Source organism: Protomyctophum bolini, assembly GCF_963924005.1.
Source record: "Protomyctophum bolini genome assembly, chromosome: 11".
In the NCBI taxonomy this organism is placed as follows: domain Eukaryota; kingdom Metazoa; phylum Chordata; class Actinopteri; order Myctophiformes; family Myctophidae; genus Protomyctophum; species Protomyctophum bolini.
The window spans coordinates 5,587,956-5,613,155 of record NC_137872.1 but is presented as its reverse complement, the minus strand read 5'-3'; the positions used below and the strand labels follow the sequence as shown (position 1 = coordinate 5,613,155).

Genomic DNA, 25,200 nt, shown 5'->3' with positions numbered 1-25,200 from the left:
CAACTTGTTTGGCTTCCATTTCACCGTAAAGATAACCTAATCACCTGAATGAGAGGTAGCTCTCTCTCTCTCTCTCTCTCTCTCTCTCTCTTTTGATTGAAATATTTATTAACAGTTTGTAGAATTACAGTACATTTCAAGCACAAACTCAATACAAAAACTGTGAGTGGACGACCCAATTAAGCATTACACTTGTTTACAACAGGGTCCACATTGTTCAATTCATCAAAACATTTAGAGACATACAAATAGACACTTCTATGTAGGTAAAGAACAGAACAGGAATTCATCCTATAGGAAGCAAAAAGGGAAAAGATATATATACAGTGAGGGGAAATGGGGGGGGGTGGGGGTGGGCGGTGGGGGGATTCAGATTTTACAGAGGCCAGTTTCGAATTGCAGCCGTCCGTAGGTGCCCTTTGAGAGCGGTTTTGAAGGAGTCAAGGGATTCACATGTCTTAATGACTGTTGGTAGGGCGTTCCACATTTTGGTGGCATAGGAAAGGAATTTAGACCCTTGTTTGTGCCGAATCTGGGTTGTACATGGTTAGTTGCACTCCCTCTGGTGTTGTGGGTGTGGACTTCGTTTACATTAAGGAAGTATTTAGACAGGTACATGGGTATCTTGGTGGTGTATCGAATCTTGTGGACCAGACCCATTGCAAGATGCTGTACTCTGTCGTCGACCCTAAGCCATCCCAGCCTGTCAAAGTGGGCAGGGGTGAGGGGGGTGAGGCCAAGTAGGAGCCTGACCAGTTTGTTTTGGGAGGTCTGGAGCCTTGTTTTAAGGGCCTTTGAGGTGCTGTGGTACCAAGAGGTGGATGCATAGTCAAAGAAACCTTGTACGAGGGCTCCTGTTAAGGTCTTCAAGGTGTTTTTGTTGACCAGTGAGGAGATCCTGTAAACTTAAAGGAATCTTGTTCTTTGATTGACTTTTTTGATTACGTTGGTGGCCATTTTATTTTATACAAGCTCATAGCGCGTGCCACGCTATGAACTTGTAGGTCTGCTATTTTTGAAAAATCGTGAAAATGTGCCTGAAATCTTATAATATATATATTGTTACAGAGCGAACATATTTTCAGATGGGGGTCGGCGGCCAATGTATATATTTGGGGGTCCTTGACATGAATATGTTTGAGAACCACTGACATAGACACATGAGGTTTTTCAGAAAACTATCATGATTTAGAAGACATTTGTAGAATTGTCCTCAGGTCAAAATGGGTTAAGGAAGTATATTTAGACGGGTACATGGGTATCTTGGTGGTCTATCGAATCTTATATTATATTATATTTGTATATACTACTGTATGTCAGAGGTGTATTCGATATTGAAGTTGTATCCAATGTCCATAGCAACTGTGTTGTGGTCTTGCATGTTAATGGCATATGGTTAATGGATAGATTGAAGTATTGCATAATTACAGTAGGTTTCAAGCACAACTCAATACAAAAAACTATTAACCGTGAGTGGACGACCCAATAAAGCATTACACTTGTTTACAAGAGGCCGGGTCCACCTGTTCAATTCATCAAAACATTTAGAGACGTACAAATAAGACACTTCTATTTAGCCAAGACTACAACATTTAAGTTGACTATTCATTGTCACACAAACAATTGATAAATCACATTTGACACTTTAATCACATTTTACACTTTTAACAATAAACGTTATTGTCCAGAATGACATCAGTGCACTGAAAAGGCAGAAAACAAAGACAAATGTGACACAATTCATGCATTACACCAATCTACTTTTCTGGTATTATGTTCTCCTGTGTAAAATAAGTTACGTCAGTGCAAATTGGTCCTACTCCTTGCCATGCTGGCTTGCCTTCTGGTTCCACTTTTGCCATGTACATACAAAATAGTGGAAAATAATATCACCCATAACATGTAAAGAGCTACTGTAGCCCTGAATGACCATAACAGGTCTGTAACTCTGAGAGGGTACAGATGGACCCCTTACGGGTCCATTTGGTTCCTCTCAAAGTTATGGGGGTCCTTGCAGATAAAACACCACTAGTACTAGTTGGACTCCTAATGTGCCATAGAGTCCTAGTAAATCAGTGTTATTCTGAATAAAACATGGAGACTGGCATTCAGTAAATGTTCAAAATAAGAACTTTATAATGGTGTATAAAAATGAATGAATGAGAACATTATTTGAAAACAAATACATTAAAACAAAAAAAAAATACACCAACACTGTCCGAAAAGGAGTAGGATGAAGTATAAAACTTATTAAACCCCCACCACCCTTTTGCTTTTACCCATATAACTTTAAAAAAAAAAAGATATATATGCACACATACATTTACAACGACCCAATTCATCGTTACTTAAAGGAAGACGTGAAAATAGAGCAAATAAAAACTATCTCGGCAGTAACATAAATAAAATCAATACAACTGGTAAAACCGTTACTTTAACTAAAAGAAAACATCCAAAGGCCCACGACGGGCTGGATTGCCGCAAAATGGGCCACCATTACACAAGTCTTTGCCTTTGTGTATGGACATTATTGATGACAAATAAGTAGTAGCAACAATGGAAAATAAAGCAAGCATAAAGGCAGGCTATAGCAGGGCCTCCACGGGGACGAGTGGTATAGCGTACAATACTAAAACACCAGTTTGTTAAAATTATTTACAGTAATGGCATTGTATAGGACTCAGAGGTCCAAATGGACCCTTACGGGTCTGTAACTCTGAGAGTGTACAAATGGAACCAAATGGATCCTTACAGGTCTGTAACTGTGGCCTAATGCATATCGTTGCTGTCGGACAGAAACCTTGTATCTCCACATTTCAACTGTTACCCCTTGAAAACCACAGCCAGAACTATTACCATCACAATTACAAGTAGTATTACAAAGATACAGCATATACACACACAGTTTCTTGGACATGTGTCTTGAGACGAGGTATTTTGCCGGGCTTGTGGCCGCTCATAATCATTTTGCATGTCGTCTGGAATGTGTATGACCGATTCGGCCGAAGGAGCCTCTGAACGTTGCTCCCTGGGTTGCTTCCTGGGTCTCACGGGGCAACGCCTTTCCGTGATCACGATGAACAGCAGCAACCCGACGCAAGCGAGCTCGCCCCACGTGTTTTCAAGGTCCCTCAGTCTGGAATCGGCGACGTTACTGCCAATTTGGTCTCGGATCTCCCGCAGTGAGCTGTGTTGGTTTCCTCCCGTAGTAGTGGAGAAAAGTCTGATGTCTCTCAGCAGGTTGTTGGTGATGCTGTAGGTGTGTGACGGGTCGTAGCTCGTACCTCGTCCGTCGTGCTGAGTGATGTACACCTGGTCGATGGTCGGGTCGTCACTATCGTCCTCTCTGACTCTAATTATGATCCGGTCTCTGTTTGTTTCCTCGTATCCCATTAAGTGATAAGGCGAACGGGTGACATAAGGAGGCAGTGTAACGGAGCTGCTCACATCCGGGTTGAGGTTGCCGATAGTGAAGTAGCGGTATCCCTGAGGCAGTTGGTTCAGGATCCGCTCGTGATTGCCATAATAATGAGCGCCGTAATCTCCCTCGTTTGGCTCAAAGGTCAGTCTTATGTCATCGTTGTTGTACATCTGGATCGTGTTGGCAAACCAGTGCAGCAGCAGGAGGCTGTGTTTGGGCACGGAGTCTCCGAAGTCGACCTTTTTCAGGTCGTTGATTGAATCGAGCGTTTGAACGGCGGCCGACACGGTCGTGGAGGTGAGAAGCAGAGCCACGGTGTACGTCAGGAGTCCAGACATGATCGATCTACAGTAGAGGATAAAAAATGCAAGACTCAATAGTCAGTGCTGTTTGTTTCCCAAACAGGGAGTGGGGACCCATTTTTATGGGACAGAACTAGAGTATTTTTCTTTTCCTACATTTGAAAAACAGTAGTATATAGTAGTACATGTATATTTCAAAAGATTAAAAAAAACATGTAAAAAAGTTTTTAAACAAACACAAATTCCATAAATAAATAAACTAAGCCAAGCGATGCTTTGTGCTCTTGTAGATCTGCTATTTCCACTAGTTCTAAACATTTCTAATCTCTCTTTTGGATCACGACCTGAAAACGTTTGGGAACCACTGACTGCTTTATTCTCTCAGGATTGGCCATGCTTTAGTTTGTCATGTTCATCTACTGGCAAAACGACCTTAACCCATTCTGACCTGAGATCCGATTCATACGAGGTTTCCACGGGACACACACTGGTCTGATTAACCCATTCTGACCTGAGATCAGATTCTAATAATGTCAGTCGTTCTTCGAATCTTTCAAAAATAGCAGACCTACAAGCTCGTATCGCGCCACTCGGTGGCGCGATATGAGCTTGTAGATCTGCTATTTTTCAATAGCTAAAGCATAACATGATGCCAACACCAAAATGGGTGCCCGGTCAGAATGGGTTAAGAGCAACGATACTAATGCAAAAAAAATTAAGTCTATACACTCACACAGAATATTAATGTACTCACCTGTTCAGGTCTGATGCTGTCTAGTCTAGTGGGTCTGCTGTTGTGAGAGAGAGCCTGTCAACTTTTATGAAGCCTGTAACACATCAGTATTATGATTTCACTGAAAATGAAACTGTTAAAGAGGAGGTCGGTGTTATCGGCAGCATTTCTTCTGTCTAATCTAACTGGATCAACTTGTTTATGGCTTCCATTTCACCGTAAAGATAACCTGATCACCTGAATGAGAGGTAGCTCTCTCTCTCTCTCTCTCTCTCTCTCTCTCTCTCTCTCTCTCTCTCTCTCTCTCACACTCACTCACTCACTCACTCATATCGCAAATATACACTTCTATGTAGCCAAAAACAGGAAATCATCATAGGAGGTAAAAAGGGGTGGGTAAGGGAATCAGATTTTACGGGGGCCAGTTTCAAATTGCGGCCGTCCGTAGGTGCCCTTTAAGAGCACATTTGAAGGAGTCAAGGGATTTGCATGTCTTAATAATAATAATACCTGCATGGGACTTATACAGCACTTTTTTAATACCCAAAAATGTGTATTAAAAACATGTGTGGTGCCCGGGGGGGGGGGGCTTGAGAAAATGATAATTTTATTAGAAAACAAGTAAAATAAGAGTAAAAACAGTACATGTAACGGGTTAAAAATAAAAACACATCAGCTCGGGAATGCTATTCTGAACAGGTGTGTTTTCAGTGCGGTTTTGAAGGTGGGGAGTGAGGGCGCATCCCGGATGTGTTTGGGGAGGGAATTCCAGAGGGTAGGGCCGGCCACAGAGAAGTTTTGAGCCTGATTTTAATGACTGTTGGTAGTTCCAACAGTTGGCGTTCCTCATTTTGGTGGCATAGGAGCAAAATTAATTTAGTCCCTTGTTTGTGTCGAATCTGGGTTGCACATGGTTTGTTGAACTCCCTCTGGTGTTGTGGGTGTGGACTTTGTTGACATTAAGGAAGTATATTTAGACAGGTACATGGGTATCTTGGTGGTCTATCAAATATTATATTAGAATATATTATATTATTATATTTTGTATATACTACTGTATGTCAGAGGTGTATTCGATATTGAAGTTGTATCCATAGCAACTGTGTTGTGGTCTTGCATGTTAATGGCATAAACCCAGGTGGGTTTGATAGATTGAAGTATTGCATAATTACAGTACGTTTCAAGCACAACTCAATACAAAAAAACTATTAACCGTGAGTAGACGACCCACTAAAGCATTACGCCTTTTTATTTAATTTCAAATTAACTCCATAATGTGTTATAATGAACTAAATACAACTTATACATTGGACACAAAAAGACCATAACATTTTAATACTAGTCATTAAGTAATTAAAGCGGGTCATGTTTGCATGTTTGGAATTGTAACAGCTGAACTCAATCATATATCAGTATTCTGATATTAACTGATATTTGTTTTTGCAAAAGACAAAATACATGAGAGAGGAGTTAATGATGGAATGTTCTTTATTTGGCCATTAGTTTTATTTATAGCATACTGTACATACACACACACACACACACACACGCACACACACACACACACACACACACACACACACACACACACACACACACACACACACACACTTTTTTTTACACACACACTCACACAATCCCATTATGGTACACTGTACACTATTTCACTGTTATTCTAAAAATAATTCGGTAGAAAAAATATAATATAAACTAGAGCCTGGCTTTAATATTCAGGATATATATCAATATACTCTATCAGCCAATATTCTTTATATCACACATGTTTTGCAGTGACCCTTGACCCTTGACAAACACAATAATGCAGGCAGGATATTTTACACTTTAACAATAAACGTCATTGTCCAGAATGACATCAGTGCACTGAAAAGGCAGAATACTCCTTGCCTTGTGGTAGACATCTTTGTCAAAGTTCCATTTTTGCCACGTACTGTACATAAAACATTAGTGGAAAATAAAATCACCAGTAGAGATGCTCCGATAGTTGGCCAGCGATCGGTGATCGGCCATATCGACCGATACTCACTCTGATCGGTAATCAGCATTTATCTGGAGAAACTGATCTTTAACACCATTTAAGTGGTATAAATGTCAATCAGATATGGAGCATAATATAATTTTGCTTTTTTGTGGCAGGCCTAAACATTCTCTCCTTCCCCCCCCCCCCCCCCCCTCCCACACACACAGGGAGAGTTTTGGAAATATTAAAATTTGCAACATTTCACAAGATCAGTATCGGTATCGGACCTATCGGACGGTCATGAGAAAAACAATCGGGTATCGGTCCCAAAAAACGTGATGGGAGCATCCCTAAATCACCAGTAAGTAACAAATAAAGAGCTCGCCCTGAATGACCATAACAAGTCTGTAACTGTCTGTGAGAGTGTACAGACAGACGGATCCATTTGTGTACACTCTCAAAGTTATGAGGGTCCTTGCATGTCATTATACGTCATACATGATTATTCTGAATAAAACATGGAGACTGACATTCAGTAATTGGGGTCTTATGATCAAAACAAGAGGGTGTATAAAAATGTGCCACCATGGACACGAGCATGCGTTTGCCACGGACACCATGTATACAGATATTATTGATGACTCCTAGTCACAAATAAGTTGCAGCAACAACGGGAAATAAAGTAAAATAAAGCAAGCAGAAAGGCAGGCTATAGCAGGGCCTCCACGGGGACGAGTGGTATAGCGTACAATACTAAAACACCAGTTTGTTAAAAGTATGTACAGTAATGGCATTGTGTAGGGCTCAGAGGTCCAAATGGACCCTTACGGGTCTGTAACTCTGAGTGAACAAATTGCACCACTCAGTTCACACCAAAGAAATTGGCCACGGACAGAACTATTCTAAACACAATTACAAGTAGGATTAAGAACATAATTTCCTTCCATCCTTGCTTCCTGGGTCTCACGGAGCAACGCCTTTCTGTGACCACGATGAACAACAGCAACCCGAAGCGAGCTCGCCCCACCCCCACGTGTTTTCAAGGACCCTCAGTTGGGAATCGGCGATGTTGCTCCCGAAGTGGTCTCGGATCTCCTGCAGTGGTCTGCGGGAGAATCTTCCCGTAGTTGTGAACAGACCGATCTCTCTCAGCAGGTTGTTGGTGATGCGGTAGGTGTGTGCCGGGTCGTAGCTCGTACCTCGACCGTCGTGCTGAGTGATGTAAACCTGGTCGATGGTCCGGTCGTACTCTCTGACCCTCACTATGATCCGGTCTCTGTTTGTTTCCTCGTATCCCATTAAGTGATAAGGCGAACGGGTGACATAAGGAGGCAGTCTAACGGAGCTGCTCAGATCCGGGTTGAGGTTGCCGATAGTGTAGTAGCGGTATCCCCGAGGCAGTGGGTTCAGCATCCCCTCATAATTGCCATAATAATGAGCGCCGTAATCTCCTGCGTTTGGCTCAAAGTTCAGTTTTATGTCATCGTTGTTATCCATCTCGATCGTGTTGGCAAACCAGTGCAGCAGCAGGAGGCTGTGTTTGGGCACGGAGTCTCCGAAGTCGACCTTTTTCAGGTCGTTGATTGAATCGAGCGTTTGAACGGCAGCCGACACGGTCGTGGAGGTGAGAAGCAGAGCCAGGGTGTACGTCAGGAGTCCAGACATGATCGATCTACAGTAGAGGATAAAAAACGCAAGACTCAATAGTCAGTGCTGTTTGTTTCCCAAACAGGGAGTGGGGACCCATTTTTATGGGACAGAACTAGAGTAAAAATCTAATTTTCTTTTCCTACATTTGAAAAACAGCATGTATATTTCAAAAGATTAACAAAAGAAACATGTAAAAAAGTTTTTAAACAAACAAATTCCATAAATAAATAAACATACGTCGTGAAAATAGCTGAACTACCAGCTCACAACGCGGTGCGAAGCGATGCTTTGTGCACTTGTATGTATATCTGCTATTTTCACTAGTTCGGATCCCGGGCAAACATTTCTAATCTCTCTTTTGGATCACGACCTGAAAAGGCTTTATTCTCTCACAATAGGCCATGCTTTAGTTTTTTATTTCATGTTCATCTACTGGCAAAACGACCTTAAGAGCAACACTACTAATTCAGTCTATTCACTCAGGATATTAATGTACTTCAGGTTTGATGCTGTCTAGTCTAGTGGGTCTGCTGTTGTGAGAGAGAGAGAGAGTGTGTGTGAGAGAGAGAGTCTGTAAGCCCTTACTGTATGAAGCCTGTAACACATCAGTGTTATGATTTCACTGAAAATGAAACTGTTAAAGAGGAGGTGGGTTAATTATTGTTAAAGAGAGCTGGCTCTCATCACCCTCTCCTCCTGAACACTGGTCTACTCCTGTTTGCTATAAGCAGTGTTATAATAAACTGTATTCTACGTATTGGACCCTCGTCTGGTTCTGGTGTGTGATGACCCGGTTGGCATTTCCATGGTTCGGCGGCGGACAGACAGACAGGCCGGCCCGGGAGAAGATTAACATGACACGAGACTTGGTCACATCAAAACGTTCACACGGTTTATTCCACTTACAGCAGCATATATATCTTGGATACTTCATGTCCTAATGACGTCACAGACTAGACATCACAATCACTGCCTGCCAGCGCAGCGGCCTTCAGCTCTAACACAGCTCCACTCTTATGTTACCATTAAGGCAGGCAGTACACCATACATACAAGTACATTGCACGTATCAGTACCGAGTATCCGAACACAGTACCAAGTATCAGAACACTATAATACAACAGCCCACTCTTTTGTCCTATAAGGACAACGTCATCTGATACTGTATTTATAATGCGGAAAAGTGTACAATCACGTATTGATACCAAAAAACCTGGTCTCCGCCAGGGAAATTGTATCAAGCTTCTCGTCATTAATGTGATCTCTTTGCTTAATCAATAATCATTGATCAATCCCTGAGCAAGCACGCGCACGCCACCTGATTGTACACTTGAAACACAGACATAGGTGTAGAGAGAGAGAGAGAGAGATATAAATAGGAAACACAGAAAGAAAAGAGGAGGAGAAATCAACAATAAATACAATATATAATATATATACTATATAATATACAACATATACACGTGGGGATAGGAAAGGGTACATTAAAATATACACTTAATATCATCTTCAGATCCCTGATCACTTAACACTTAGCAACATTACTTTGTGTCTAATTCAACACTCCAAGATCAGCCTCTTCTGATTTGTTCTTCAGTACATGATGTACATCTTACCCTTCTCCGTCATATCTTATCTAGCACATGTGTTGATCTGTCTGGGACGAAAGTACAGCCTGTCTTTACCTGGACTGGAACAAGGCAACCATCTCTGACATTTGCCCCTACATCTAACCACTCTTTTATACCACTCCCCACTTGCAGTATGCCTGCCTCCCTTATCTCTGGAGGCCCTCAGTCCTACAGGGGAATGTGTGGGTGTCATGTATAGGGACAGTGTGTATACCAGCAAATAAACACATATTTGACATTGAGACACAAGAAACCAGTCATTAATCTAATAAAAAGAAAATGTTCCAAAATGTTCCATCCGTTCAAGAACCGAAAATTTTCCCGAACTGGCTTACTCAACAGAAAGTGTTCAAGACTTACTCCAACAGCCCACTCTTACGACCCTACTCCACTGGAACCGACATGGCACAGAGCCCAAGCAACCGTTCGCACAGAGCCCAGGCAACAGTTCTCCATTTTGGCGCCCGCGCGAACCGATATGGCACAGACCGCGCGCAATTGTCCCGTACCGCATCCATCAGATAGTGCGCCGATGCATATGGACTTGTCCGCGCCAGCCTGCGTCATATAGACCTGGCCGTGCATTGTTGATGATATAGCATCCCGCTTACTCCATAAACATCGCGCGCAAACAAATCTCGCGCTCATTCTGATCCAGGATCAGTATCCATGCTTGTCTCATATTGTCTGAGCAAAATAGGTCTTCGTCACAATGTGACTACTTCCTATTTCCTTCATGAGTTCAAGACCTGGAAAATGGTCATAGGACGTTGTTCAAATGGCACACTTGCGTCACTGCGGTCTAGGCCGACACAGACCCTCCTGGCCTGCCGACGTGTGACCTGTCAGATGCAGACCCTTGCAGGACGCGGCCTGCGTCCGGTGGCTGGTCTGGCCCTCTTGCAGACCTACCGGGGGTCTGCAGTACCGTCATGCTGGTCTGCTGTAGGCCGTAGTGGCGATGTGATGGTCCTGCTGTAGGCCGTGGTCTGGCCCTGCTGTAGGCCGTGCGCAGGCCCTTCTGTCAGACCCTTGGTCGTGTTCTATGCCCGAGGCGATCTCCCTTCCCCGGCTGAACGCTTAGGCCTTCTGGACCTGGTGATACACCAGTCCTGGGGCCGGAAACCCACTCAATTTCTGTATTTTCCCGTCTGCTGTCCGTCTCCTGTGGACAAAACTGAAAAGCACTGGGTTCCCCCCCCCCAAACAGAACAAAGATACACACGCATACTGTGTGTGTGTGCGTGGGAGCTTCATATCCCATCCTCATACTATATTGATTTTACTTCATCAATATTCCGTCAATCAATCAATCACCCATCCAAGGGGAATAATAATACAATTAAAATTTCTAAATGTGTATTTTTGAGCATGTGACTTGTCTATACTTACATGAATGACCCCTGACACTGGTGCTTTCCTGCACCTCCGCTCCATGTGGGCCACCTGCTCTGTGTAAAACAATTTCTACAGAGCTCTCTGTGTTCTCAAAACAAGATAAGCTAACAGGGCCTTGCTTTACCACAACAAGACACCAAGCACAGACACTCAATTGTTATGGGTTAATTTGTTAATTCTTTCAGACCATTTGCCCTTGCACATGCAAATAAAATTTGTATTTGCCCTCTTGAAACACAATTAACCAGACACATTTCATACAACCGGCGGGTTGGGGACATAAAAACATGAATGATAGTTATTCAGCAGACTCAGGTCCTGGTTCATCATGACTGCATTCCTGTGTGTGTCTGTGGAAATAGAAATATATTAGGGTTAGCTTAGGGTTAGACAGTCCACTCTTAAGGACTACACATGGTGGACCCCCCTAAAATATCTAATGAACAATTCACACACACCAGTCCATACCTCCAACTCTTTTGACCATATTCTTTCCCTGGTCCTTTATAGCTTGACGGACCTTTCATAATTTGGCCTTTTCTATGCTGAATCACACTTCATTTAAATCCTTTATTTATTTGAACCGAATACGCACCCTTCTCTCACTCCTCCCACAAAACATGCGTCCATGTTGTAGGTTGACAAGAAGCGCCCGTTCAGCCTACTCTACAGCCTACTCTGCTGAGCATCGTTTCTGGGGTTACCCTAACAACTTGAACTTAGTAATTAATAAACTCGACTTGGGTTTTTTTTCCTAACCACACTTAATGTTTAATACAAATTATTTCAGGCCTGTTGACTAGATTAGTGCACTGACTATCTTACTACACAAACGCTTACACACCTATTTTGTCTAACCTTACCATAACATTGTCCCAAAACACCAAAACAAAATCGTCTGTCTCAAGATCGATTTATTCGTGAGCATATATCCGCTCCTTCACAGGTGTATCTACTGAATGGGACCTACCGGTATATGTTATATAGGGTGTATGTGCTGTAGTCCTGTACTAATTTAATACACTGTGGTTATTATTTTAAACTTTTCTATTCTCCCTAGTCTCCACATTTGCCCTTACTTATCCGGACTTTATAGGCCTAACGTTGGACTAACCCCATGGGACTCAATTACTTGTAATTCACTATTGACTGGTCCTAGGATCTATACAGTATTGGTTTTATTTCTTTTTACACTTAATACCGGCGGAGTTCCATTCCAAATGGATTACACAAAAAATGTCAAATCTGCCCTGATGCACACACGTACGCGCGTACCTCCCTTTGAACAGGCACTTCTTCCTAGACCAAACACACCCTGTTGTCTATCTTTCTGTGTGCGTGCGTGTGTGCGTGTGTGCACATTAGTATGTGCCCCTGAGCTGTTCCACCTCTAAATGTGAAAAATAACTTGCCACACTTTGCCTAATTCCATCATAAAACTGGTAAAATAAATATTTAGGATTCCCATTCCACATCGTACTCCGCTGTTGCTGTAGATATGACCCCAACACTTCCTGTAGTCACGTGATGGAAGTGACATGCAGAAGTGAGATGCAAAAACCCCAAATGTTCATTGTTCAATTTAGTGTGGTCTCAACACACAAAACGCATGACATCAATGTGTCCCCCCGACACAAAACACTCCAAAGTTCAGTGCAAAACACATGTTCAGTGGTAAAACTCCACAAAATGTCATTCTGCTTCCTCTCTTAGTACAAAAAGAAAATGTCCAGGTTCATTGTTCAGTTCAATCGCTTGTGTGCTCAACACACAAACCATCGCATGACATCAATGTGTCCCCCGAACACCCATGTCCCCAAAGTTCAGTGCCAAAAACAAATGTTCAGTGGTAAAACTCCACAAAATGTCTTTCGGCATCCACTCTTAGGACAAAAAGTCATTGTCACTTAGGTCCTTCGGACTTCCCTGATGAAGGGCGCTGTCCAGGGCTGGACCCCTTTCCGCCTGAGGTCTCCCCCCAGGCAACCCTGGACAGAGAACTCAAGCCTCCTTGCTTCCCGGCCCCTTCTTTTCAAAGGCAGCCGATCACAAAGAGCGCTGCTCGCCTACTAACTCATTCGCTTTCGGCTAACAACGGCTTGACTGTACATTGAGCGGAGCACGGAAGCCACCAGTTCTATCTTTCAAGCAACTGGCTTGGACTTAATTCCATTGTGACCCCACCGGCCAGAGACGCAGTCGATAGCGAGCTCCTTGATCCCGTAGTGACGGTTAGAAACCCAGGAGGAACCCGACGGTCTGATCCGAAGCCCACGTAGCTACGGGTTATTCGAACTTTGACCGTTTTCACTGGCCTTGCCTATTCACAGAGGCCGTCTCGTACGAACCCTCTGCTAGGTGTGGGCTGTCGCCCACGTACCACGCATCGCCTGCGAGTTACTGCCGACGAGTGCGCTGACTAGAGGATACCACGGTAGGGTGTACTCACCCTTCATCAGACACGGAGGCCTTCAGTAGCTCTCCCCAGCACTATAGAAAATCTTTAACGTGCCCTCGGAACCTCACGATTCCACCGTCCCCTGTTGACAACTAGGTTCAGGGGAGCCCAATCCCCCTCCCTAATTGTCTTTCTGGTTGAAGTTCACCCCCCCTTCGGCTGGGTGGGTGCTGGCTTGGGCAGATGACGATTCAGCTTTTAGATGTGACAAAAAATGGGAATTATAAATATTTTTAATACACTGGGTATATATATATATATATTTGAATGTGGCAGTTTTACTAAAATGTTTTGAACATAAATGTTGACTAAACTTACACTTCCTATTAGTGTGTTTGTGTGTGTAGTTGTATGAGAAATGTACACACATGGCGTGCTTTGACTGCACCTATAATATGAACTGACCTACCAAGGCTGACTGTTGCCTCGAATATCCACTTAACAGGCTGAACTACACATAAGATATGACCTGACCTCCCTGAGTCATTTCCATTATGGTCTCTACTTAGGTTGATAAACTCCCTATCTGTTTCAGGCCTGTCTGATTCATATTCAACTCACCCCCTTCCATATGGGACACTAAATTTGGGATCTTATTTGGTGCAACCTAAAAAGCTGTTTAATGATTGTATTTTGACTGGAACTCCACCAAATTACTGCATTATAACAGAATAATGACTAATTTTCCTTCCTGTATTGGCTTACATTTCTTGATACATACTACTTAAACTTGACGTAAATGTACTTAACCTGGCCAATTTTGAGCTATGACACTTAGTGAAAGAGGCCCTACGGCCATTATCGAGCTTGTAGATCTGCTATTTTTAGTTCTCTACTGATACCTCAGTTGGGTCCCTAATATGTTCTATCTACCGTGACTTTTAATACAAATGATCAGAGTGGAATCCAAGTTTTGCTGTGGGAAACACACCACAGGCTTAGTACACAACCTGTGCTTTTTCACATGCGTACCCTGTTAGACAACATCTAACAGATTAATTAAAACAACAGGCAAAACTCTCAGCTGTTGTGCGGACAAAGTAGGCTATTAATCCGGCTTATAACCTCAGCTGCGATGCAACACTGATGGCCACTGACCTCTACAAGGAAAGTGTAATAATCACTGCTGGCGTACCAAACGTCAGTCTAAATATGGACTCTAACCATATTGCTGCGCGTATCTAACTACGCAGTCTTTTTCCAAACTCTGTCAAGTCACAAAAACTACACCAGTCCAACTTTCTTTTACTGCAGATCTATTTCACTCCTGATAAATAATCTGTTTATTTGTTTACTTCACTTATGTCCAGTGGTCAATGTCTCATCACCACGTTGTTCCTTATGCTCCTAAATGTCATGGCATTATGTTTATGACTATAATATGTTTTCATTTGTCCCATTTAATATCTTGACTGAATTCCATTCAGTCTCCTAACTTGGCATAATGAAGGGTCTATTATTCTCTGAGCATACATGTATATGACCTTGGCTTAATGAGATAAGAGATAACACACTCCGTGAAGGGACTCTTTTGCTGTGTGTGATAAACACCAACGCTCAGACAACCTCGTATCATACAGCTTCGCAGACAGAAAAATATACAGGAAGATCAAACTTTCCCTCTTGTACCAGTCATTTCTTCACGCTTTCCCATACGCACACAGGGGTGAAATCACGCACGCGCGCCCCCCCCCACTCTCCCCTGTCACTAGCCAAATCACAACCGACAGACAGGGGAACGGAGAAGAAAAACGCACACACATAGGCTCACTCACACCCCATCAGAGTACATGTACTCCCCACGCATTCCACAGATAAGACCAACAGCTCTCTTATGGCCTCAATGTGCTGGTGCTAGGTCACCAAATTGCCATGGTTACGCAAGCCTCTGCGCTCTCCCGTCCTGTTGCTATTACCTTGGATTGGTGAGGGAGTGATTCTTACTAGCTGACTGCTGTGGGGGAGGTTTATAAACAAGTTCACAACACTGCTCTTTCGGCTTTCCTCCCTTGGCCCAGTGAGAAAAGAGATAGCTTCTCCTCTTCTGATAAGGCCAGTGTGCTGGTGAAAGAAATCACCAAATTGCTATGGTTACGCAAGCCTCTGCGCTCTCCCGTCGCGAGAGTATGGCCCGTTGATCAGAAAAGATGAATACTCGTCTCTAACGGGCTCTACCAACCAAAAACGCTTACAGCTTTCTCAGAACTTTCTATGCGCTTCTGGTCCTTACTTTAAGGCCTTCCTTTTCTTTCGAGTACGTTTGGTGTACTGACTTTTCCAGCTCCCAGGGCAGGCTAAATAGACACTTTACACTAATCAAACATTAGATTACTATATTTCTGCCCTACAAGGTACATTTTACACTTGATTCTCCAGCGCTTATATTTGATTTATATAAACACCAATATATATATAGCAGCTTCTGCTGCCTTCTGATTAATAGGCTGGAGACCTTTCTTAACACTCCGTTTTTTGGCTATTTATAGCACTGGTAGATCGGCTATTTTGCACACTCATTTAAGTGAAATGAAACAGAAATGCGCCGTTGTCTCACTGAATACTGATTAATATTTCACTTATTCAATCCATCAGCCCCCTTAGGTTAGGGGTTGTTTTAACTTTGTAATCGCCAACATTCAACTCAATACACAGAGTGTAGCTCAGCAGCATGCCAGTGTTATATGAAAACCCCAGGGATAACACGTTAAACCACTCTTATATGCCCACTTCAATATCATCATGGCATATTTGGATGAATGTGGCAACTACTGTGTTTTCTTAAAGCGTGACTGGGAAACACAACGTCACGTTACTTGCACATGTCCACCCCTCTTTCTGGGGGTAGCTTAACTTTGACTTTCCATTTGCGACAAGACAAACAATACACAACACAAAAGAATGGACAACCACATGGAATGCACAACGATGTCTGTTCACACACCAGCCCTTATCTCTGCTACCTTGGAATTGGTAGCTAAATCTAGCAGTGACTTTTGACTATGACCAGAGTGTAACTAAAGTTTGCTGTGGGAAACACACCACAGGCTTAGTACGCTTATCTCACAGACGTACCCTGTTAGACAACATCTAACAGATTTATAAAAACAACAGACTGCAGCGTATACTCACAGCTGTTGTGCGGACAAAGTAGGCTCTATTCATCCGGCTTATAACCTCAGCTGCGATGCAACACTGATGGCCACTGACCTCTACAAGGAAAGTGTAATAATCACTGCTGGCGTACCAAACGTCAGACTAAATATGGACTCTAACCATATTGCTGCGCGTATCTAACTACGCAGTCTTTTGCTAATGAACCTCATTAGGCTTATATATGGACTCTAACCATATTGCTGCTTGAACCCAAACAGTCTTATCTCTTAACTCTGTCACGTCACTAAAAAAACAAAAACTGTATAAGTCACTTAAATGTTAAATTCACTGGGTCTTAATCAGTGAAATTTGGAAGCATGTACTACATATGTGGGAACTACAAAAAGACAAGGTTTAACTAAGGTAAACCCTGCATCATAACCTATATATATTACCAGGTAAGAGGAGAGACACTTTTCTCTAATGAAGAGTAAAATATGAAGTGACTCACCTCTTATCTGTCCCGTTTCTGACACCATTTGTTATAATAAACTGTATTCTACGTATTGGACCCTCGTCTGGTTCTGGTGTGTGATGACCCGGTTGGCATTTCCATGGTTCGGCGGCGGACAGACAGACAGGCCGGCCCGGGAGAAGATTAACATGACACGAGACTTGGTCACATCAAAACGTTCACACGGTTTATTCCACTTACAGCAGCATATATATCTTGGATACTTCATGTCCTAATGACGTCACAGACTAGACATCACAATCACTGCCTGCCAGCGCAGCGGCCTTCAGCTCTAACACAGCTCCACTCTTATGTTACCATTAAGGCAGGCAGTACACCATACATACAAGTACATTGCACGTATCAGTACCGAGTATCCGAACACAGTACCAAGTATCAGAACACTATAATACAACAAGCAGTATAGTAGCCCAGTATGGACCTCCTCCTGTTTGCTATAAGCAGTATAGTAGCCCAGTATGGACCTCTCCTCCTGAACACTGGTCTCCTCCTGTTTGCTATAAGCAGTATAGTAGCCCAGTATGGACCTCTCCTCCTGAACACTGGTCTCCTCCTGTTTGCTATAAGCAGTATAGTAGCCCAGTATGGACCTCTCCTCCTGAACACTGGTCTCCTCCTGTTTGCTATAAGCAGTATAGTAGCCCAGTATGGACCTCTCCTCCTGGACACTGGTCTACTCCTGTTTGCTATAAGCAGTATAGTAGCCCAGTATGGACCTCTCCTCCTGAACACTGGTCTACTCCTGTTTGCTATAAGCAGTATAGTAGCCCAGTATGGACCTCTCCTCCTGAACACTGGTCTACTCCTGTTTGCTATAAGCAGTATAGTAGCCCAGTATGGACCTCTCCTCCTGAACACTGGTCTACTCCTGTTTGCTATAAGCAGTATAGTAGCCCAGTATGGACCTCTCCTCCTGGACACTGGTCTACTCCTGTTTGCTATAAGCAGTATAGTAGCCCAGTATGGACCTCTCCTCCTGGACACTGGTCTACTCCTGTTTGCTATAAGCAGTATAGTAGCCCAGTATGCCAGGACTTAATTTCACTGTCTTCTCTTCGTCTCAAAATAGCTGTGCTACAAATCACTAGGAGCTAAGGTGTTCAAAACACCTCTCCGAAAGATAAACCCATTACAAGTGCCTTCCGTCCATACAGTACATTTTAGTACTGTATAGCTCCCCTACAGAGCTGTCGTGTGATGTGCGCACAACATTATGTTTTATTAGATATGCCATTAATTAATAATTAATTATAATATTATGCTATAACACCTTTGACTCATTCTGTAGCCCGGAGACACACCATTTGTGCGACAAAAAACTAACACACTGTGTGAAGTACACACACACTCCGTTACCCGCCGCTGATAGCCTGCTTGTATGAGGCTATCAGGAGCGACCGTAATTATAACCTTAAAACTATCCTATCTGTATCGTGTTCACAATCACAAGTTTATGCAGTGTGCGTAAAGTCCTGGCGCGGGCATCAAAGCCGGCACGGGAGACTCCCTCCCACATGTCTGCTCGTCCCGAGGTCACTTCGTATGAGGCGTCTGGGATTGAGGCCTACAGGGGAAGATATATAAACACACTCGCAACTTTTAATCTATATGGCTTTTATGAGGCAAAGATTTATAGCTGCTTTTCCACTTGTATGTGCACTGCGCGGACTCTCGTGAAGAGATAGCGCGCCTCAGACTGGTCAGGTAACAACTAGTGATCGACCGATAATCGGCCACGGCCGATTATCGGCTTCGATATTCATGTTTTTTATTAATATCGGTATCGGTGGTAAAAATTAATAATCGAAGCCGATTATTATATTTTGTCATAAATGCGCAAAAAAGTACAACAACCACTCCACTCTCATTGAAAATCCGGTAGAGTACGGTTGTAAGGAGATGTATATAGCTTAGCTGCGTGTCTGTAACACCGAGGAGTAGACACACACAGAGCACAGCACGCTCTGCCTGTGCTGATCCTCCCTCCCTCCCAGTTCCACACACACGGAGTAAAAAGAGAGAGGACCAGGGCTAGAAGGAGTAATACTAACCTTGTAACCATAAGCATTGCTGTTTTCATCTTGCATTAACAAAAATAAAATCCACACTGAGAGGGACAGAAGGTGTAACAGTGGTAGAACTACATTAGCCAACGCTAGCTGCTATGCTAACGCTGCAAACTTACAGCAGATGTAAACGGTTCTTTGATTGTGTGTGTGTGTGTGTGTGCGCGCGCGCGCGGGTGCGTAACCACATGCTGTGTGCGTGCGTGTGTGTGTGCGTGCATGCATGCATGCGAGCCAACTGAATGTTTTCTAAAAGGACAACTTTCCCCCCCATCCTGACCAGCCTATTATTATTATTATTGCATTTTGGCTATGTGCAATAACTAACTGCAAGCCAATGAAGAATGAACCAATCAGTAGCATTGTCAATATTTGTCTTAATTTCTAATTCATATGTATTTAGTTGACAATAATTTAACGGTAGGCCAGTGTTTTGAGACATACAAGGCTATTGTCTTGTATTGTTATAAAATTATGATCTTGAAAGTGACAAATTTCAGTGGTGGAGTAAAAACAACAAGGTCACATGGCTTTGGGGACCCAGCTAGCAAGTTATGGCGCGCCGCCTGCGGGAGGCGGTCGCCGCGCGCCGCCGATCGTGTCCTCCGCCGGGCGCGTCGCACGATGTGGCCGCGTCGTTCTTGATCAGCGTGTGCCGTGCGCGCCGACGCGCGTGTAGCCGGCGCCCCGCTTCTCTGCCGCGACTCGAACGTCAGCTACGACGGCAGCAGCAGGACAGCGTGGAGCTGTCTTATGACACCCCCCCCCCCCCCCCCCATATATCCTCGATCCTCCCCCATGCTCACCTCCCTCCCACATATTTATAGAAACATAATAAAGCAGCAAATGTATACTTAATTTTGTTTCTTTATTAGGAAAAAAAAAGGTTACAATGAAATCATTTAGGCACATAGAAAAAATATGTAAACAACCAAGTTTAGAATTATACAAGTGGTTGATTTTTATGTCATTTTGCTGAGAATGCACTTTAAGACCACTCTGAGAACCACTGGCTTCTAAAATCTATAAAACACCAACTTTCCTGAAACCACCAGAACATGTTGGATAAGATTGTGTCCACATTTCCACAGTTTTCTGAAAAACCTATGTTTCTATATTAGTGGTTCTCAAATTATGTTATGTCAAGGACCCCAGAAATATTATGAAATTGGCCGCAGACACCTACAGTATCTGAAAATATGTTGTTCCAGGGACTACCCAGAAGCAAAGATGAGTTTAAAAACGTTTGCTCTGAAACAATATATATTCAAAGATTTGCACATTTTCAGGATAAAACTAAATAGCAGACCTACAAGCTCGTAGCGCGGTCCCTGGAACAACATATTTTCAGATTGGAGTAAATCGTTTGAACACCAATGATACAGAAACATCTAGGCTTTTCAGAAAACAGTCATACCATTCAAACACTTTAACCATAATTTTAAAAGCTGTTAGATTGTTGGCAGATTTACAAGCTCACAAGCTTGTAGATTTGCTAATACTAAAATGTGGCCCAAACACAGTGAACGTTTTAACTAAAATCTGCGAGGATTTAGAAGACATTTTGTGGAATCAGTTCAAGTTTAATTTCTATAAAACACCAAATCTATTCTGTGTGGAGTTAGTTATGTAGGCCCAGTAATGTTGCAATAACAGTTACACAGCAATAAACAGAACACACAATCGAGATTCACCTTTTGAGCAAGAAATCGTGCAGCATACATTCAAGAAATTCAATGAAACCCCTATAGCGGTGGGTTTGAACCCTTTTCATGCCAAAGTTATTCAGCATTTGAGCCACGGACCACCATTTGATGAGCTGCCTGCCGTGCCTGTCCGTTTCCTTCCTTTATGAAGCCTGACTGGTGGTGGCCGCCAGCAGAAGTTCCAAAATGCACCCTGTCCAACGTCTCCGGCTCTCAGACCCCAGGTCCCTGTCACTGAAGTCCAAGATCCCCTGGTTTTAGCCACTTTAACCATTATTTAAAAAGCTGTAAGCTGTTGAAAACGAGTTTGTAGATTTGCTAATTTTGAAACATCGTGAAAATGTGGCACAAATCTGTAAATATATATTATTTTGCAGCAAATGTTTTAACTAAAATCTGTGAGGATTTAGAAGACATCAGTTCTCAAGTGTAAGTGCTTAAGTCTTTAAAACACCAATTCTCTTCTGAGTGGAGTCAGGAGTTTCTGAGCGTAGCAATGTATGTATGTCCCCATGTCTGTATGTCCGAGCACGGAAAGCTGGGTGCGTTCCTTGAGGTCTGGATGTTGCGTATAGTAGAGGGTCAGGGAAACCCGACTGGTGGTAGCCTTTCCAGCAGAGGTTGCATTTGAAGTCGATAGGTCTTCCTCCAGCGAAAGTTCGTCTGAAATCACAGAATTAATGAAATAAATTATTTTCACCTTAATCATAGGCCTACCTACCATCACTTTTAAAAAGCTGTTATCTGTTGAAAAATAGCAGATCTACAAGCTCATAGTGTGGCACAGAGTGCCACAGTACTCATCATAATACACCTCAGTCATTTAAAATCTTATGATGGTAACAATGGTACACAGTTACACATTGTTGGGTGCCAATTTTCTGTCCTTGGTAAAATGAACAATTACCTTAAATTAAAGAACGATGTCTCAGCTCTGTACAGCATGTCACCTTGTCTGTAAAATGAAATCAAATTCAAGTCAAATTTCTTTCAAATGTAACAGCAAACTTGAGGCAAGAGAGCTTGTAGCATGCAACCTTAATTCAGTGGTAGAAATGTTCTTACCGTTTGTACGCCCAACAGATCCAAGTCCTGTGTCTGAAATCACAGTAACAACAAAATGGTAAACATTGTATGTACATAAAAATCAATTTGATGAAAACAGAAGATCTACAAGCACACAATGTGCTGCGAGCTTGTAGACCAGCTATATTCAGCATGCAACCAAGTGTAAAAATCTGGCTTAGAATAAAACAACAAAATGACAAAAATTAAATCAAAATGTGTTGTAATTAGACAAATCTTTATTTGCAATTGTGGCCTAGCAAAGTTCCTTTAGAGGAGACAACAGAGAGAAGAGTAAAAGAAATGGCTCAGAAGAACGTACCTGCATGGCAATGCTCATTTTGGTCACTGCATCTGCACCTATAATAGAATAACAAAAAAAGTCTGTTTTAAACATTAGCCTACTATGTGATATTTTTTACATTTGCAAGACAGACATTTGACGAAGATTTAGCCTTTCAGACCCCACATACACACAGACCCCATGCTGTATTGATGTGGTACCATAGGAGAAGTTCTAAAACAAAGAATGACAAAAAATGTGATTTACAGCTAAATGCTGTTTATGTAGTCTACACAAGCAACGTATCAAATCTTATCTAATTCGAATAATTGTGTTTAAGGACTTATCAACACAATAAGAAGTTACCTGTTAAAATAGCATGAGTTATACGTTTGCTAATGCTAACCTTATCCCCTCGTCCAAACAATAGATTGCCCAGGTAGCTAGGCTAGCTAGCTAGAGGGAAACATACACAGATAAAGATCGAAACGATTTTAACACGTGCAATTACACTACACACGGTAGATATCGGATATAAAAATACACTGACCTTTCAACTGAATTTCTCCGGAGAAAAACTGTGTAAGAACTAATATAAGCATTTGTTGGAGAGTCTTGTCTTCTGCGACTGCCTCCACCCCCGTACGTCGATTCAACAAAAACAACAACACTGCAATGCATGCCGGGTAAAGCCTCGGCTCCAGGCTAGGTAATAACAACAACAATAATAATAATAATAAATATAACCGCAAGAAGAAGAAGTAGAAGAAGAATCCACTTAATTATATTCAATAGTTAAAAAATTATGTATTTTATACATATAATGCACATCCTTGTCTGAGAGAGAGAGAGAGACGGGCGGGGGAGGCAAGCCTTACGTCAGCGTGAGGAGGGACTGTAAATCGCTGTAAATTCACGATCGCATTAAAAAGTAACTGATCGCGATCGTTTGACGCGCGGACAGCGGGGGGAAGGCCAAGCCAGCCCGGGCGTGCTACGCTGTGAAGGCGACAGCGGGAGGCGGTAGCTAGCGGGGAAATGTTAGCTGGGGAGTTTGGGCAGCAGATCTACAAGCTCTCAACATGTCATGCTGCAATGTGCTGTGGGCTTGTAGATCACCAATTTGGATAAATAAACTGATTTTTTTTTTTAAATAAATGTTTTAAGCCTGTGCCTGCACTTCATACAGCACTATGTTCCATATTCTGCTACAGTACATGTTTGCACTTTAATTAAATTAAAGCTGCATTTGATGGGGGGGGGGTTGTTACTGAAAACAATGTTGGTGCTTCTTGCTTGCACTAACTTTTTATAAGCAATAAATGTTCTCCAATGCATTTAAAGGAATTATTGTGTTAGAATTTGTTACTGTAAAAAAATTTTTTTTTACTTAAATTAATATCTGTCATAATATCGGCTATCGGGCTTTTTGATTCTCCACTAATCGGTAATCGTAAATATCGGCCAAAAACCATATCGGTCGATCACTAGTAACAACAAACAATTATCACATTGTCCCGCCTGCATGAACCCGTATAGAATACCGGGACGCAAGGGGTTAAATGTTAGAATACAGTATACAATCATGCGTGGCCAATGTACTTCACTAAGACGTTGAAATATAGCCACTTTGACCTCTCCAGTCTGTCCTCCCTTTCTCCATCCGTGGAAGTATTGAGGGAGGTGGCGGGCTGCTATAATTATCATCAAAATGAACCATTCCTGTACTTGCGGATCGGGGTGCGCCCGGATCCCCATACCTTGCCGTCTTCCTCCCCGCTCGGGGAAAGATAAACACCGGCTGTCACTGAGAATTAAGTTGTTACATCAAACTAAACTTAACTTACCCCACGGAGTGACAGGAAAAACACAGACAACGGACGTGCTGTATTATTGGCTAATCAATAACACGGGAGTCCATCGTAGATTACACTGTAAATATAAAAAATAGGTTTATTCAAGTCAAATCAAATTAATTTACAAAATAGTGAAAAGATAGGAGGCAGCAGACTCAGAACTGAGTCCTCGGTCAGCCTGCAAAAATTAACAAGCACTACTCTATACCTATTCTGGTTATCTAGTTGAGTGGGAGATAAAGCTTAGGTGCGCAAGGAATCATCTTCTGCTTGGACAAAGAAGCATTCATACTTTTAACACCTCGGTTTTCAAAAGCGTCATGTTTAGAGTTACGCCCCATCCAGGCGGGCTCATAGCAAGGGGTACGAGCGAACACGCATCTGTCCAGCGTGAACGCGTAAAGGGTTCCTTAAGTTAGTTTCTGGGTTACTACAGTTCATTACTAGCCAAGGTCAAACTGTGATGCCTGCTGCTATAGGAGAAACACAATATACAGTGATTGCAATAATGTAATGAATGCATATATTGAAGAAGACAGAGGCAGATTAATATATTTAAAATCAATAATCTAGTTCACTGATGATGAAATCCCTGATCTAAACGGCACACACAGGAGAAACACTGGTCGTAAGATCAGACGTATTTTTATTTGTTTTATTTGTATGTGGAATGCACAAATCGTCGAACCCGCGACGCGCTGTCAGGCCAGAGCCTATATGTGGCATGATGTGCCTGGACCGCTAGGCCAGCGGGCGCCCCAGTTATGGGACAGTGTTGTGTATTGATTGAAAGATGTATTAACAGATTGGAGAATTACATTACATTTCAAGCACAACTCAATACAAAACTGTTAACTGTGGACGACACCATAAAGCATTTCACTTCTTTACAATAGGGTTCACTATGTTCAATTCATCACAACATTTATAGACGTATACAAATATACACTTCTATATAGCCAAAAACAGGAAATCATCATAGGAGGTAAAAAGGGGGAAAAAAACATACAGTAGTTAGGGGGGAAA

At 42.5% G+C, this 25,200-nt stretch overlaps 2 protein-coding genes and 1 long non-coding RNA gene across 7 annotated transcripts in view; 1 reads left to right on the top strand and 2 right to left on the bottom strand.

Moving 5' to 3' along the window:
* The window catches only part of LOC308324283 (septin-9-like), a 188,070-nt gene that overhangs the window by 109,978 nt on the left and 52,892 nt on the right, over positions 1 to 25,200 (top strand). The gene's annotated exons all lie outside the window — the stretch shown is intronic.
* On the bottom strand, positions 1,696 to 4,506 carry LOC308324335 (uncharacterized protein; the record flags this gene model as incomplete). The annotated part of the gene is made up of 3 exons (XM_080776377.1): positions 4,478 to 4,506; positions 2,916 to 3,766; positions 1,696 to 1,703 (listed from the first exon to the last, which is right to left on the bottom strand). Exons 2-3 carry the CDS (start codon positions 3,757 to 3,759, stop codon positions 1,696 to 1,698), a joined length of 852 nt encoding a protein of 283 aa, XP_080632503.1. The 5' UTR covers positions 3,760 to 3,766; positions 4,478 to 4,506.
* LOC308324296 lies at positions 21,015 to 22,395 on the bottom strand. Its single transcript, XR_013964908.1, has 4 exons — positions 22,358 to 22,395; positions 22,036 to 22,068; positions 21,878 to 21,925; positions 21,015 to 21,633 (listed from the first exon to the last, which is right to left on the bottom strand). It is a non-coding gene; the product is annotated as an uncharacterized lncRNA (long non-coding RNA).